At 59.5% G+C, this 15,751-nt stretch overlaps 2 protein-coding genes across 3 annotated transcripts in view; one reads left to right on the top strand and one right to left on the bottom strand.

The window, feature by feature from the left end:
* Nucleotides 1-2,195: 2,195 nt before the first annotated feature.
* LOC137759059 (uncharacterized) lies at nucleotides 2,196-3,767 on the bottom strand. The gene is made up of 4 exons (XM_068534977.1): nucleotides 3,727-3,767; nucleotides 3,020-3,459; nucleotides 2,885-2,935; nucleotides 2,196-2,587 (listed from the first exon to the last, which is right to left on the bottom strand). The coding sequence occupies exons 1-4, from the start codon at nucleotides 3,765-3,767 to the stop codon at nucleotides 2,196-2,198; spliced, it is 924 nt and encodes a 307-aa protein (XP_068391078.1).
* The window catches only part of ADGRL1 (adhesion G protein-coupled receptor L1), a 43,787-nt gene continuing 30,390 nt past the window's right edge, over nucleotides 2,355-15,751 (top strand). For both annotated transcript variants that reach the window (XM_068536899.1, XM_068536898.1), the window contains exon 1: nucleotides 2,355-2,845. The gene's annotated coding sequence lies outside the window, so the exon portion shown is untranslated. The remainder of the gene's footprint in view (nucleotides 2,846-15,751) is intronic.

Here is a 15,751-nt window from a genome sequence, read left to right as displayed (position 1 = left end):
CCTGAAGTTTGGGGGCTGGATTTGGCCCAGGTTCCAGGCTATAAGAATCCCTGCCCTGAAATGATGGGTGCCCACAGCAGGGGGAGGAGGGTGGTGGATGCCTTAGAGGTAGCCCCGGGTTACCCAGCCAGCCTGGAAGTCTGGAGTCTCTGCCTTTCCCTAAATTCAGCCACAGCCACCAGACAGGCTTCTGGGAAGGGATTCTTAGAGGACAGGTTAATTCACTTGCAGATGTTCCCTTTAGGCTTTCTTAGAAATTCATAGTTCCCATCTTAGTCTGCCCCAAGTTTTGTGTATTTACCATGCCACCTGCCCCGCTGTTACTTCCACACTGTTTCCCAATTCCTCACCCATTCTGCAGAGCCAAGTTGGGGTGGTAACGCATTCTCTTCCCTGGAGATAGAGACAAGGGTTTGCCCCCCTCCCCATCCTCAGCCAGTCCCCTTCCTCTATAATCCAGATCGGGACTTGTCTGCCCTACTCCCCCCACTGTTGCCCGCTCTGTGTCTGTCAAGATTCAGCCCAGACTTTGTATGAACTGGCCGGTTTACTATTTAGGCCTCCCTTGGATGGACTCCCTTCCCCGAGGATCCAAGCCAGGGATTTGCTCCTCCCCATCCATCAGTGTTCGCGTTGCACCCATCTTTCATAAAATGCCAGGCTTCCAGGTTCGCTCTCCCGAGATCCTCACCGGATCTTACCTCTCAGGACCTTCCCGTACCCGCCCCCCTCAAGGATTCTTGCCACCCGCCCCCCTCCAGTTTTTCCTCAGCCCCCACCCTGCACTGAGCTGTCTATTCTGCCGAAGTGCCTATTTTTGGCCCGGGACCCGGTTTTATAGTCCCCACTGTGGGTCTTGGCAGTCACAGCTCTGGCTCCGGGGATCCAAGCCAAGTCGGACTGCCTTCCCCACCCCGGGGGGGTGGGGGGTGCGGGGCTCCCTTCGGTAGCCTCAGCCTGAAACCTGCCCCTCGCCTCACTCGGCCAGATGCCTAGGAGCCCGTTGGTTCCTTGCCCTACTTCTTCAAGTCCACCAGCTGCAGTGTAGTTGCTAGGCTGTGGAAATCCGTACCGAGTTTTTGCTCTTGCCGAGAACCTAAAATTCAATTTTTTTCCTCCCTTCCCCCGCCCCCCTCCCAAAGCGAGACTTTTGAGGTGTTTATACAGATACTAACCTCCCCCTAACACCCCCCTCCCCGCTCCTCCGGCCCGGTCAGCTCCAAGCCCTTGTCCAGTTGCCAGGGATCCTTTGCTGGGGGTCTTGTCCCATCCCGCACATTCCAGTCCTGGCTTTGCGGCCCTCCCTCGCCTTTTACTGTAGGTCTTGTCTCCCAGGGTAGCGGCCTCCTCATTGCATTCCCTTCGCATCACCCCTGGATCCTGAAACCGCTTTTACCTGCCCGCTTCGGTGCAGCCAGCGCTCCGGATCCTTTCGTGTCCGAGTCCATCCCTCCTTTTGCCCCTCCTTCTTGCACGTCGCTCCCAGGAAGACGGCCCACGCGCCCCAGCCGCTAAGCAGCCCCCTCCTGGAGCCCCTGCGAGCCAGGTCTGGGAACTCTAGGCCAGGTCTTGCTTGTTCCCACTGCATTAGGCATGACGCATTACTCCGTCTCCCGAGGAAGAATCCGGCCCGAAATTTGCGTGCCCCGGGTGCATTTGGCCTTGTCGCAGCTCCCTTCGTTCCTCCCATCTCCATCTAATCCAACCCGGGTTTTGCATACCCCTTCCAGATCTCTCCCATTTCTCCCCTCGCTGGGCTCCGCGCCTTTCCTTTACTTCGCTAAGGGCAAAATCCGCTCCGGGTCTTCCTTGAGCTTGTCTCCCCTCCCCCACTTCCCGTTCCAACGCCGGGATCCAGCACGTCTCCTTCCCTCTCCCCTTTTTCCAGAGAGGCTAGAGGGGGCGAAGGGGAGGAAAATCCATCCCGGGTTTTCGGGCCGGCCTCCGGTGCGCTCGGGCAGGTTGCTGCGGCCGGTCCTGGGCGGCGGCTCCGCGCCGCGTTTTATGCGCGCCCGCGCCCCCCTCCTGGAGCTGGTGCGCCGGAGAGAGGGGCGAGCAGGCGGCTTGTCATTGCTGGTGCCCGGCGCCGGCTCTGTCCTCGCGTCCTGCGGTGCCCACGGGCCCGGCTGAGCGCCCCCCCTCCAGCCACCCCGGGGGCGCGACACCGCCTCGCCCGCCTACAGCCGCGCCCCCCCTCAAGCTCCGCGGCGCCCGCCCCCTATCCGAGCCCCCTGCGGCCACTGCGGGGAGCCCGAGCCGTCGGCGCGGGAGCTGTCGGCGCTGCGGCGCCCCCGCCCCGCCGTCTGCCGAGAAGGCCCCGGCGGATGGGGCCCCGCGGGCCCCGGAGCGGCGCCGCCGGGCGGCGGGGGGCTGCAGGGGCGCCCCAGCTGCCCCGTTAACCCCTCGACTGCCACCGTCGGAGGGGGCTGGGAAGTCGCCTGGGCGCACACGTGCAGCCTCCGTCGGGGCCGCGGAGCTGCGGGGGAGATGCGGGCAGCTGCTAGCGCCTCTTCGGGGGGCTCCGCCTCGCCCCAGCCCCCGGAGCTCTGACACCGCCCCCGCCCCGCCGCCTCCGCCGCCTCCCTCCCTGGGAGGGGCGCGGACCCGGTCGCCCCCAGCCCCGAGTCTCTGCTGCCGCGAGGGGGCCGCCTTTGGAGCTGTGTAATCCGCTTTTTTTTCTTTTTTTTTTTTTTAATTTTTGGTTGGTGGCGGCGGTGCTGGGCCCCGCCAACCCTCGCCCGTTTCCCCCCAGCCCCGGTTCCGGGAGATGTGCCGGGCGGGGGTCCTGGGTTCGCGGAGCCGCAGGAGAGACGCGCAAAGCCGACCCCGGAGCGGCGCTGGACAGGTGAGTGTCTGCGGGCCCAGGACGAGGGGGACGCCGTACCTGGGCCAGGTGTGTGGGCCGAGGTAGGGAAGATGGGAGCCGGGGCCTGTGCTAGCCGGGAAGGGGGAGGGGATACTGGAGCCGCGGGTCACCGCACAGGAGCGCGAGGGGAATCGAGGGCGGCCTGCACCTCACCCGCACCGGCCAGGGGACCGGGAGGGGCATCCCCCATGGAGTGTGGGGGGTGCGGATGCGCGGCCGCGGGGTGCCGGTGGGGGGAGGGGACCGCGATTGTGCCCGCGCGTGGCTGCGTGTGCCCGCGCGCGCGCCAGCCTTTGTGGGGAAGCGGCGCGGCGGTGCCTGCGTGTCCCCGGTGCGTGTGCGCGCGGGTGCTTGGCGCTCTGTTTGTGTAGGTGTTTGGGTGTGAGCGGAGAGGGTGCGTGTGCGCGCCGCGCGCGGGCCCCGGCCCCCAGAGGAGCCGCGTTGGGGGCTGGCACCGCAGGATGCCGGCCTGGGGGTTGTTTTTCTCTGGGAGGCAGAGGCGCGGGGGATGGGGAGGGGTCTGTCTGGGTGTCTGGCCGGCTGTAGCCACCGAGAGCATCTTCTCTCCGCGGTACCCGGTTAAGCGTGGGAAGCTGTGGGGTTTAAGCCACCCGGATTCGGGCTTTGAGAGCAAGCCCTCCCTCTCTCCCAGGTGTTCACTGGGTAGAGCCTGGGGTTTCAATTGTCATCTTTCCATCTGAGGGTCCTGTGACAGGAGTCCGTGCAGAAGAGGGTGGGCAGCGCTGTGTGTGCTCCGGCCCTGGCCAAAAAGTGGCCCCACAGGCATTTCTCCAGTGCACCCCTGGCACCCATCTGAAGACAGCCAGCCCCCTGCCTGCACACAGCCTGCACGCACATACCTGTCTCTAGTCTTCCACTCTCGGTCAGCACCCAGCCCCATCCCTATCCAGCACCTCACCGTACCTTCCCCGAAGTCCACTCCTCCCTCCCCCACCTCTCCCCCCACAGTCATGGCAGCTGAGTGGGTGTCCCTCCATCCCAGCCTTGAGAACAGGGCCCCCTTTCCTCCCGGCTTCTGCAGGACCCAGGGCCTGGGTTCTGCTGCCTACCTCCAAACATGTGGTGTGCAGGGGGGAGCAGGGGGAGGGGTTCAAAATGGCTGCCAAGATGGCTGGTTGTCTCTCCGCCTCTCTCTTTCTCTTTCTCTCCCTCTCTCTGCTTGCCCTGTTCTCTTAGCTGCTTCAGGAGTCATCGAGGAGAGGGGGTTGGACAGTGTGAGGATAGGTGTGGGGTACTACGCTTGAGAGTGGATATCTGCTCTGGGCCTGTGGATCTCGATTCTCCTTGGGGAGAGGCCGTTGATCTCTGCTCCCCTCTCCAGCACCCAAAGGGCCGGCATAAGCCTGTAACCTGACCCCAGTCCCAACTCCTTCACCCTGGCTAGCAGCCTGGGGGCTCCCTGCCCTCCACGTGTTCTCCTAGGCCTGATGCCCTGAATCGGTCATCGGGGTGTCAGGGTGCCCCACGGAGGGTCCCCGTCTCTCATCCTCTCCATCTGCCCCATGGCCAGGGGCTGAGGACTCCCCGGTCGGCCTGGGTCAGGCCCCAGCTGTGGGGGCAGGTGACTTCTCCTTCCTCCCCACTCCCCTCCCACTAATGCCGAATTTATTACTTAAAAGTAGGATGAAAACAGGGAGACTAAGAGAAGGAATATAACCTTCATTATCATATCGAGAAAGTTATCCGTGATCTTCCTAACTAGTAATTTGCCTGCCATGCTGTTCAGAACTGACTTGCCCATTAATTACAGAGATGAAAAATCATCTGGAAAGCAGAAAAGGGAACTAATTCGATCCCTGGCTGGCAACAATGGCCCCCACGCACCGAGCACATACGTGTGTGCTCACATGTGAGTGCCTGCCTCTCCTGCCGGCATTGCCACCTTCTTCCTCCTCTTCCTCATTGACCTCCCATGGGGCCTTAGCTCACCCCATGCTTCTTACTCCTGCTCTCCAATGCCCTACCAGGCCCTCCCTCACTCCAGGGGGTGCCCATCCCAACATCCACTCGTGGGGAGCCGGCCTAAGGCAGGATCACCCGTGCTATGTCTGCCCTTGGACGTGGAGACGATGCCCAGGGTTGGGGGAGGGCAGGTAGCTGGGGACCAGCGCATCTGGGCTGTGGGGCCTGCAGGGAGGAGGTGGAAGGCAGGAGACTCGAAGCCTGGTTTCTATTCCCAGCCTGCCCTGGGGAGCCTCTTCTCCTGGGGGGCCCAAGGAGGACCCTGCCGGCCAGTGGGGGAGGGGCCAGCGGGCGCCCTGGCTGCTCCGGAGTCTGTTCTCATCAAGCGATCTGGTCCCGGCCTGGGGTCCACCTGCATGTGCGGGGCTGCCTGCTGCCTGCGCCTGGCATCTGCGTCCTCCCTGGGTGCCCAGGCTGGCAGGAGAGAGTGTGGCGCTTCAGCCCCAGCCTGGGCATCTGGGGGTGGGGGTGCCGATCCCAGGAGGCTGTGCTGCTTGGCCCCAGAATGGGTGCCCGTGATGGAGAACAGGAGGAGTGGGATCCCCAATGTCCCCACCCACTGGCCACGGGGAGCTGAAGTTTTCAGTCTCTGCCCCCTCCTACCTCTCCAGCCAGACGTGTGGCCAAGGACACACAGAGGGCTGTGGTTTCTGTGTGGGCTCCTCCCGAGGATTCAATTTCCAGACGCCAGACATTTCCCCTCCTCCAGACCCTCCAGGGAGGCGGGGGGGGGGGGATGCTCCTGAGATGGGGGTTCCCTGGGTCTGGAACTGGACCTGACTGCACCAGCACTCCTCCCAGCTCTCGCCTTGGCCACCCTGATGAAAGAGAAAGTGGGGTCCCAGGTGGGAGGGGGCTGCTGAACAGAGGTCTGGAAGTGGCTCCCACTGCCCCTAGAATCCAGTCCTGTGTTACACATCTGTCTGCACCTGTGTGTACCTGTTCTGTGTGATTTGGATGGTGACCTGGACGAGCCTGTGTGCAGCCGGCCACGTGTCCGACAGGCTGGTCCTATGTTCATAAGGGTCTTTTGTGTGCTAGTGTTTGTGAGTTTTGCAGAGGGGCTGGCAGTGTGTGTGTGGGGGGTGTGTGTGTGTGTGTGTGTTTCCATGTGTGAGCAGCTCTCTGCATCTTGTGGGCACCTGCAGGCGTGCTCCCAGGTGTATGTATGTGGGGCTCCTTGGAGCGAGGCTGGGTACACCTTTTCATGAAATCTGTGAATATTTGCCAAGTGTCTTTTCACTAGGCGCTGTGCTGGAGACGCCGTGGGGACAGTGCCCCAGTCCTGTCCTCAGGGAGCACACAGTCTAGTGACAAAAGCAATTTCAGTCAAGGGGCTCCTATCGTAGCAGTGGGGGAGAAGGCTTGTGTCTCCCCATCCAGAAGGGCCAGAGTCCCAGCTGGGGAGAGGCAGCCCTCGACTCGGAAAACAGCAGCCCCTGCGTCTTGGCACCACAGCAAATCCCAATCCCGTGGGGTGTCCTGTGGTCCAAACCTGCATGACCTTCCCTATCACCTCTTCCCCCTCACCCCCTCTCTCCTCACTGCTCCTAAAAGCAGTCCTACCCCAGGACCTTTGCACTGGCCGCTCCTTCACGTGGACCCCTCACCCAGACATCTGCAAAAACTTTGTTCTCTCACCCGCTTCAGATGTCACCTCCTCAGTAACCTTTACCCATGCAACCTGTTTAAAATTGCAGCTTCCCACCCGCCTCCTGACTTTCCGTAGCGCTGATGGCTTTTCACACACTCTGTAATTTCCTGATTTATTGTGCCTGTTTGTTTATTGTCTGTCTCCCCGACCAGGATCCAAGTGCTCAGGGAATTTGTTACTTGGTTAGCTTTCGGATGCCAGGTGCCTAGACTTATGCCTGGCCCACAGTAGATGCTCAAGAACTCTTAGCTAAGTCGGAGGGGGCCTCTCAAAGGACTGGAGACCCCAGGCGACTCCCCCCAGGCTTTGCACAGTGAGGGCTCCCCATCGACCCCTGTCCCTTTGGGGGATCCAGGGCTACCCGCCAGGGGCCAGACCAGGCCAGCTCTGCACCTGTCCCATGCAGGCACCTGTGAGGCCTCTCCCTGGGGTGGCCTCATGGGTGCTCTTGTGTGTGAGGGTGTCAGCGTGGGGAGGCGGCTCCTCTGCAGGGCTGCGTGCATATAGGGTTTAGAGCCTGGAGGGTAATGTGGGGCCCCCCCTGCCCTTGCCAGGGGTAGGAGTGCCACGGTCAAGGACTGAGCAACCCCTCCTTCGTGGGGGCACTAGCCCAGGCTCTCTCTCACGCCCCACCCTTGTTTCAGTGGTCTGTGCCGGCACTGGGGAATTAGCCAAGTAGAAGCCCCCCTGCCACCCTCCCCCCAACTCCAAAATTTGGGGAAGATAAAAATTGCAATAAATAGATGCCCAGGCTAAAAATAGCCTTGCCCACCCCCCCACTCCAAAAGCTAAAAATAGCCAGGGCCTCTCCCTCAGGGGCTAAAAATACCCGGTAGGCCAGGCAGCCAGGTGGGTGCTCCTGTCCAGGGTCGGGGAGGTGGTGCAGACAGGTGAGGGGCCCAGGGCAGGGTCTCCCGGCTGTGGCGTTCCTGACACTGGGGCTGTGTCATTCTCGGCAGGGGGAGTGACCTGTGCATGACAGGACTTTTTAACGTCCCTAGCCTCAACCCTCTAGATACCGGTAGCATGCCCCCCTGCCCCCCTCCTCCGCCAGTTGTGACACCTAAAAATGTCTCCAGACATTGCCAAACAGCCTGGGAAGAGGAGCAAAATTGTGCACCCTCCCAGGTGAGTACCTCTGCTGTAGATCAGGGGTCGGCAAAGTCCCTCTGTGAAGACCCAGACAGCAAGTATTGGAGACTTTGGCGGGCTTACTAGTCTTCTTCTCCCTCTTCTTCTTAACCCTTTGAAAGTGGCAAAACCATTTTTAGCCCATTGGCTGTGGGCAGTGTCCAGGCCATAGGTGCCCAACTCCCACCCTGCAGCACCACCCCCTTCCTGCCCCATTGCCCCTGGTGGTGGAGGTCAGGGCATCCTTGGATGCACCCTCATCAGCAGAGGGACAGCCCCACTGGGGGCAAGTCTGGTGCTGTCTGTCCCTTTCACCTCCCTGCCTTCACCTCCTCCCACTCCCCTGTGCTCGCGCCCTCACTGGTTCTCAAACATGCAGGCCCCGGCCAGCCCCGGGGCCTTTGCACGAGTCTTCTCCCTGGGCACCTCTGTGGCTCCTCCCTCAGCTTCCCAGAGCTTTGCTGACGTGTCCAGCCTTTCCCCATCACCATATTTAAGATTGCATGACACCCACACACACACACACACACACACACATACACACAACACTAGTACATCACGGGATTGACCTCTTTAGTGTTCTTTGTGTCTGGCTCGTGCCTGGCTGTCTCTCCAGCACCTAGATCAGCACCTAGTACACAGTACGTGCTCTAAAAGAGACGCATAGGATTGCTGGATATCACTTCTAAGCCCCATAACCAGTGTTGTGAGACTTTCAACCCGTTTCCCTGGGGAAGAGACAGAATGCAGAGGAGGGAAGTGAGGGCCTCGTCACACAGCCTAAAGTGGGCACAGCTGGGATTTGAACCTAGGACCCTGAGACCCAGGGCCTCTTCCCTCTCGCCCTGCCGAGCACCGTCTCCCCATCCCTCTGGTCTCTGCCCCTTTGCTGCTAGTCTGGTGGTAGCAGAGGGCCCCAGAGCCTTCTTCCATGCACTCTGCCTCAGGCCCTGCCTCCCATGACTGTTTTCAGCACTGCCCTGCATGCCTGGAGTGAGTGCGAGGCTTGTGGCCAGTCAGGGAACACCTTAGGGTGGAAATGGACCACAGGCCACCATGGTACCAACCCACTGTGGCGAGGAGCGTCAAAGAGGTGCCCGGTTGGCCTGCAAGTCAGGGAGAGCTTCCTGGTGGAGGGGGCTTCCCAGCTAAGATCTGGAGGGGAAAGAGGGATAAAGTGGAGGAGAGGGAGAGTTTGTGAGAGGGAGGGGCCCGCCCTAAGGTCAGAAGGAAGGGGGTGGCTGGGGGGGAAGGAAAGACATTTCCTGGCCAGGCGGGGAGAGAGGACTCCGGTCTTGGGGGCCGAAGGACTGTTTGTGGGTTTGCGTTTCTACTTGTCCACGGGGCTGGGGAGGCCTGTGAAGGGGTCAAGGCCCATGAGACATGGTTGGAATGTTTAGCATGCGCTCCCTCTGGCTTGCTTTGTAGGAGAGAACTGCAGAGGGCGGGTGGGCGGGGCGGGGGGGGGCAGTGGAGAGGCCAGTGTGGGTAGGAGGCCGCCACAGCTGTCAAGGTGAAGGCCCAGGTGGAGGCCTTGAGACATTAGAGATGGACCCGTGTGGGGCTTTCGAGACAGAGTTGACATGATTTAGTAGATGATCGGTTGGAAGGCAGAGGGAAGGGGAGGGGGAGGGGGAAAGTGCAGGTTTCTGGTTCTGACTGCAGTGTGGACCTGGAGAAACAAGGAGGGAGGGGGTGGGGCGCACCCTCTGCTCTCAGCAGCACCCCTCCTCACATACACAGTCTGATCTCCCCTTGCCAGCAGCAGTCTGTGAGTACCCGAGTCAGGGCACGTCTTGTCCCCACTCAGAACGTCCACGGCTCCCACCTCACTCCCACAGGCCCTGCTCACTCTGCCCTGTAAACCCGCCCTCACCTCTTCCCTCTCTCCCCTCACTCGCTGGGCCAGAGCCACACTCCAGCACATTCCTACCTCAGGGCCTTTGCATATGCTGTTCCCACTGCCTGGATACTCTTTCTCCAGTACCTAGATGGCTCCCCTCCTTGAGACCTTTGCTAAAATGTTACCTTCTTGGCCAGGTGTTCCCTGACCACCCCATCTACATTTGCACCCACGCATACCCCCTTCACTCTCTCTCTCCCCTACAAGCCTATTTTCCTCCAAAGCACTTGTGACCAGGTGGGAGCTAGGTAACTATCCACTGAATGGACAACCTCTTCTATGGGTCTGTTTCATCTTCGTTCATTAAACAAATTAACAAGAACCCTCTCCTTGCCCAGGGCTGGGCATGCAACAGAGAGCCAGGCCAAGCCACGATGGAACTTCCCCTGGTGGGATAGACTTTCAACTGCAGAGCCCAAGTCCAATTAGGGGAGTAAAATGTGGAGACCCAGTGTGCCGCTAGTGTGGGTACGGGAGGGACCAACACAGTCCTGGCAGGCAGAGACTTTTGGAGGAAGAAGGGACAGAGGGCAGGAGTCCTCTGGGTATGTGAGAGAGAGATGTGGAAGGTGAGGATAGGCCAGAGCAGAGAAGGTGATGAGAAGGTAGCAGGAGACCAGGGCCTGAAATGCCATGTTGAGGCCTCTGAGGCAATAGGGAGCCATGGAGGACTGTAGGCAGGGAGGGATGTGATTGGGTTTTCATTTTGCAAAGATCACTCTGGCTGCAGGGTAGAGATCGGAAGTGGTGGGAGTAGCAGATAGATGGGGGAGACCAAGGAGGAGGCATCCAGGGAGAAGGGGAGGTTTTGAATGGTCCCACCCCCTGCAGTCCAGCACCACTTGGCAGCCAGAGTGATCTTTTAAAATTTACAAGACAGACAAACCCCACCCTGTGGCGCCGACATCTAGTGGGAGAGAGATAATAAGCAAATAAGTAAAACGCGTGGCTGGCATGCTAGCGATGAGTGCCATGTAGAAATAAAGCCAGAGCAGGATGCAAGAGTGCTGGGGCCAGCAGGGCCTCCCAGAGTCGGCAGCATTTGCGTGAAGACCTGAAGGAGGCAAGGGAGAAGCTATGCAGGTATCTGGGGAGGAGGGAACGGCCAGTGCAAAGGCCCTGAGAGGGGACTGTGCCTGGTGTTAGTGAGTGAGGGGGAAAGTGTAAAGAGGTGAGGGTAGGGAGGGGACAGGGCAGAGTGTGCAGGGCCTTGTGGGCCGAGGAAGGGCTTTGGCTTTTGCTCTGAGTGAGGTGGGAGCCATGGAAGGTTCTGAGCAGAGGAGGGATGTGCCCAGACTCAGGTGCTCACAGGCGCCCTCTGGTGGCTGTATGTGGAACAGACGGGGCAGCAAGGGTGGAGAGCTGGGAGACAGGGGAGGAGGCGACAGGGCTGGACCAGGGAGGGGACCAAGGAGTCAGGAGAAAGTGAGCAGATTCTGAAGAAGGAGACGCAGGAGCTGCTGCAGGGATGAGAGGAGAAGAGGGGTCCAGGATATCTGTATGGTTCTTGAGCGCCTGGGAGGACTGGGCTGCCCTCTGCTGAGATATGGGAAGATGAGGGGGTGGAGCTGAGGGTTTGGTGGGGACCCTGCCCTCCCTGAGCCCACAGCCCCCTTCCTGAAGGAGGTTATGTGCCGGACACTCTCTGGGCACTTGCTCCGTCTCTGTGAGGGAAGTCTGTTAGTCCCAGAGTAGGGATGGGGAAATGGGCTCAGAGAGGCCAAGAGCCTGGCCCGAAATCACACAGCAGATTGAGATCCAGGAGCCAAGTCCTTGGACCTATCCCAGGGCCTGCTAGTTACCCACCCTGCCATGCCCGAGGGTTTCCTGGAGGAGGTGGGCCTGTGGAGCTGGGCTCTCGGGCTGCTGGGTTTGGGGAAGACTCAAGGCTGCTGGGGACGGAGCAAGAGGCAGGAAACTTGTGTTGAGGGGCCCGGAACCCCGCTGTTGGTGCGCCGGCCCCCACCCCCACCCCCGCATTCAGACTCCCACCCACTCAAGCACTGAGGGTTGCCATGGCAACCTCGCTCGATGGCAAGGTAGCAGTGCCTCCCCTCCACCAGCAGCTGGTTCTCCTCCTATCACCCACCCTCCCCTGCCCCATCCCAGGGCAGCTGAGGACAGCCTGGGCCGTGTCACCCGGCCCTGGGACCCCACTGCACCCGCCCCTTGACTTGAAACTGATGTGGGGCTCAGGCAAACCCGGAGGCAGGTGTGGGACCAGTGGGCGGCCCACGTGACCTGGGGGTCCGACACACCTGGGGCTCAGAGGGTGGTGGGCCCTGTTTCCCATGGGTTAAATTGGGGTCACTCAAGCCCTCTGAGGCTCGAGGTGGGGACAGACACAGGTGGGGGCTCACCTGACCCCTGTGGGCGTGTCCACTTCTGAGGATGCTTACGCAGATACAGTGGGGGCCCAGAGGAGGGGGCTTTCGAGGGCCCCCAGGTCTCCCCAGCTCCCCATGCTCAGCCTGGGGTTCAAAGACCCCTTGCCAGTCAGGTGCCCCTGGGATCTCACTTTCCTCTTGTGTAAAATGTGGGTATACACCCCCCGCCCCCTTACTAAGTTCTTCTGAGGATTAAAGGAGATACAGGCATGCAGTGCTCAGAATGGGGCACAGAGGTGTCAGCCGCTGCCCCTGGCATTGTGGGTGGTTCTGGCAAACTGGAGATCCCAGCTGGGTCCCCACATCCTGTAGTTGAAAGGCTCCCCTGAAGTTGTGTGGTTCAGAGCCCTGCCCCCATCTCTGCCTCAACTCCCCCACCACGTGCCCTGACACCCTGTGCGAGTTTGCTAGGGCTGCTGTGACAACATACCCCAGACTGGGCTCTGACAACAGAAATTTATTATCTCCCAGTTCTAGAGGCCCGGAGTCCAAGATCAAAGTGTCAGCAGCGTTGGTTCCTTCCTCTCCCCTGGCTTCTGGTGGTTTGCCAGCAGTCCCTGGCTTGTAGACGCATCACCCCAATCTCTGCCTCCGTCTTCACGTGGCGTTCTCCTTGGTGGGGCGGGGGGGTGTCTGTGTCCAAATATCCCCTTTTTATAAGGACACCAGTCTGATTGAATTAGGGTCCACCCTAATGATCTCGTTCATTTTAACTTGACTACCTCTTTATCTCCAAAGAAGATCCCATTCTGAGGTGCTGGGGGATAGGATGCCAGTGTATCTTTTTAGGAGGGGAACACAATTCCATGCATCCCAAGGCCTCAGGGGTAGTCAGGCCTGCGCCTCCCAGGTGGTTCCCACCTATCCACGTCTGACCTCACCTCCTCGCTTAGGCGAGCCCCAGGCAGCAGGCAAAACTCCCCGGGGCCGAGTGGGCGTGCAGTCAGGCCAGCAAGAGAGGGAACAGAAGTTGCAGTGCCCAGTTCCCCTGCTCCAGCCCCGAGGTGCGGACAGTTCTGGGGGTGCCTGGGGCTTCCTGGAGGAGCTGCTCCAGGGAAGGGGCTTCAGGGAGCAGCAGCCAGCCCATGGGGAACACCTTCTGTGCCCCTGAGGCAGTGGTGCCCAGCCTGCGTGGGCCAGGCTTGGGCCCCAGGTCACAGGGCAGACGTGCCCCGTCCAGCTGCCCCCACCACCATCCTTGTGTTCATCTGGTCGATATTTGTTTGAGGACCTACTGCACGTCTAGGCACCAAGGGACGGCCTCGGGAGCTTCCATTCTCCGGGGGCTACAAAGGAAATCCACGAGCGGACAAGTCAAGTCACACAGCAGTGACGTGATTGGTGGGGATGGTGGTGACAGTTCGGCCCAGGACACTCTGTACTCACTATGCACCGGGCATGGCCCTGTGTGTTTCACGGGTATGAATTCATCTTGTCGTGCAGCTACGCTATGAGGTAGCCCCATTTTACCGAGCGGAAGATGGAGACGTGGGAGGTTATGGGATGGTGGGGACGGGACAAACGGGCACTGAACGCAAGGTGCTATGGTGCAGGGTGGCGGAGGCCCACCCGCATCTCTGAGGAGGGGACATGAGCTGAGATCGAAGGGACACAGGCCGAGACTGCATGGTGGGAACCAGCGTGGCTGGAGCAGCGGGAAAGGGGCAGGAGCCGGGTGTGCGTGACCTCATGGCATGTGGAGTGGGAGCCTCGGCAGGGATTTAAGCAAGGGAGCAATGTGTCGACTTTTTTTTTTTTGGCCGTGCCGAGCGTCTTGTGGGATCTTAGTTCCTCGAACCCGGGCCCTCGGCAGTGAAAGCACCGAGTCCTGACCACTGGACCACCAGGGAATTCCCGACATGGTCTTTAAAAAGTCCCTCTGTGGAAACAACCTGAGTGTCCATCAATGATGAATGGATAGGGAATTGCCTGGCGGGCCAGTGGTTAGGACTGCTTGCTTTCACTGCCGAGGGCATGGGTTCAATCCCTGGTGAGGAAACTAAGATTCCACAAGCTGTCCGGCACGGCCAAAACAAAAACTTTGACATCTACACACTACTACATATAAAATAGATAACTAATAAGGACCTTGTATAGCACAGGGAACTCTACCCAATACTCTGTAATGGCCAATGTGGGAAAAGAATCTAAAAAAGAGTGGATGCAGGTATAAATGATTCACTTTGCTGTACACCTGAAATTAACACAACATTGTAAATCAACTATACTCCAATAAAAAATTTTTAGGACTTCCCTGGTGGCTCAGTGGTTAAGAATCCACCTGCCAATGCAGGGGACACAGGTCCGATCCCTGGTCCGGGAAGATCCCACATTGCCGCGGAGCAACTAAGCCCGTGCACCATAACTACTGAAGCCCGCGGCACCTGGAGCCCGTGCTCTACAACAAGAGAAGCCACCGCAATGAGAAGCACATGCACCGCAACTAGAGAAGGCCTGTGTGCAGCAACGAAGACCCAACGCAGCCCCCCCAAATTTTTTTTTTTTTTAAATGATGAATGGGTAAACAAAATGTGGTCCGGCTGTACAGTGGAATATTACTCAGCCAGAAAGAGGAATAACTGACACAGGCTACAACACGGGTGAACCTCAGAAACGTTTTGCTGAGTGAAAGAAGTCACACACAAAAGGCCACAGATTGTATTGGGATTAGCCAAAAAGTCCGTTCGGATTTTTCCATAACTTCTTATGGAAAAACCCAACCGAACTTTTTGGCCAACACGATATGACTCCATGCATATGAGATGCCCAGAACAGGCAAATGCGTAGAGACAGAAAGCAGATGAGTGGTCGCCAGGGCCTGAGGGGAGAGGGGAGAGGGAGTTCTTGATTAACGGGTACCAGGTTTCCATTTGGGGTGATACAAACGTTTTGGAAATAGATCGCAGTGGTTGTGGCACAGCATTGAGAATGCAGTTAATGCCACTGAATTCTATACTTAAAAATGGTTAAATGACGAGTTTTATGTTACATATATATATATATATTATACCATAATGTTTTTAAAGGCCCCTCTGGCTGCCAGTGGCGGGTGAGGGGAGGCAGGGGGAGCCTGGGCTGCGGGAGTGAGAGGGGCTGGAGGGCGGCTGGGAAGAGGTCAGGGCCGTTTGGTAGAGATGGTGATGCCCAGGTCTGGAGGGGGGCTGCCGAGGATGGACGAGTGGACGCTGGGGTGTTCTGGAGGTGCAGACCCAGGACTTACTCCTGAACTGGCTGTGGGGGTGAGGGAAAGAGGAACCCAAGATTTTGACTCCTGGGGTTTTGGCCCAAGGACCTGGGAGGAGGGGGGGTCCAGGCACTGAAATGGGGGACTGTGTCCAGTCTGGTCAGTCTCCAGATGCTTCGGAGACCCAGATGGGGGTGTAGACCTGAGGAGGGGAGCGGGGCGGGGACTCAGATGTGGCAGTCGTCACGGTACAGATGGTGTCTAAAGCCACGAGGCTGGTTGGATCCCTGAGGTGGGGTGTGGACGGGGAAGAGGCCTGGGGTCCTGGTGTCCCGGGGTGCAGCCCGGAAGGAGGAGAAGAGCCGCCTCCTTCAGATGGACGCTGCCCGTGCCCTGACTCTCGCTGTGCTGTGACAGCACCCTCTGATGGGTCCCTTGCCGGTCTACTGTGTATGTAGACTGTTGTCCTTACCAGAACCCTGCAGATTCGAGGTTTCGAGGGAACTGGGGGCACGAGTGGGGAGGACCCGCTTAGGGTCACGGGCCATGAAATGGCAGGGTTGGGCTCCAGACCCACATTGGCCGGCTGCCCCCAGAGCCTGGCATCCAGCAGCCTCTCCAGCATTAACCAGACGCTAACCAG

The sequence above is a fragment of the Eschrichtius robustus genome, chromosome 2 (assembly GCF_028021215.1).
Source record: "Eschrichtius robustus isolate mEscRob2 chromosome 2, mEscRob2.pri, whole genome shotgun sequence".
Classification (NCBI taxonomy): domain Eukaryota; kingdom Metazoa; phylum Chordata; class Mammalia; order Artiodactyla; family Eschrichtiidae; genus Eschrichtius; species Eschrichtius robustus.
The sequence above is the reverse complement of the archived record's forward strand: the minus strand, read 5'-3'. Positions and strand labels throughout refer to the sequence as shown.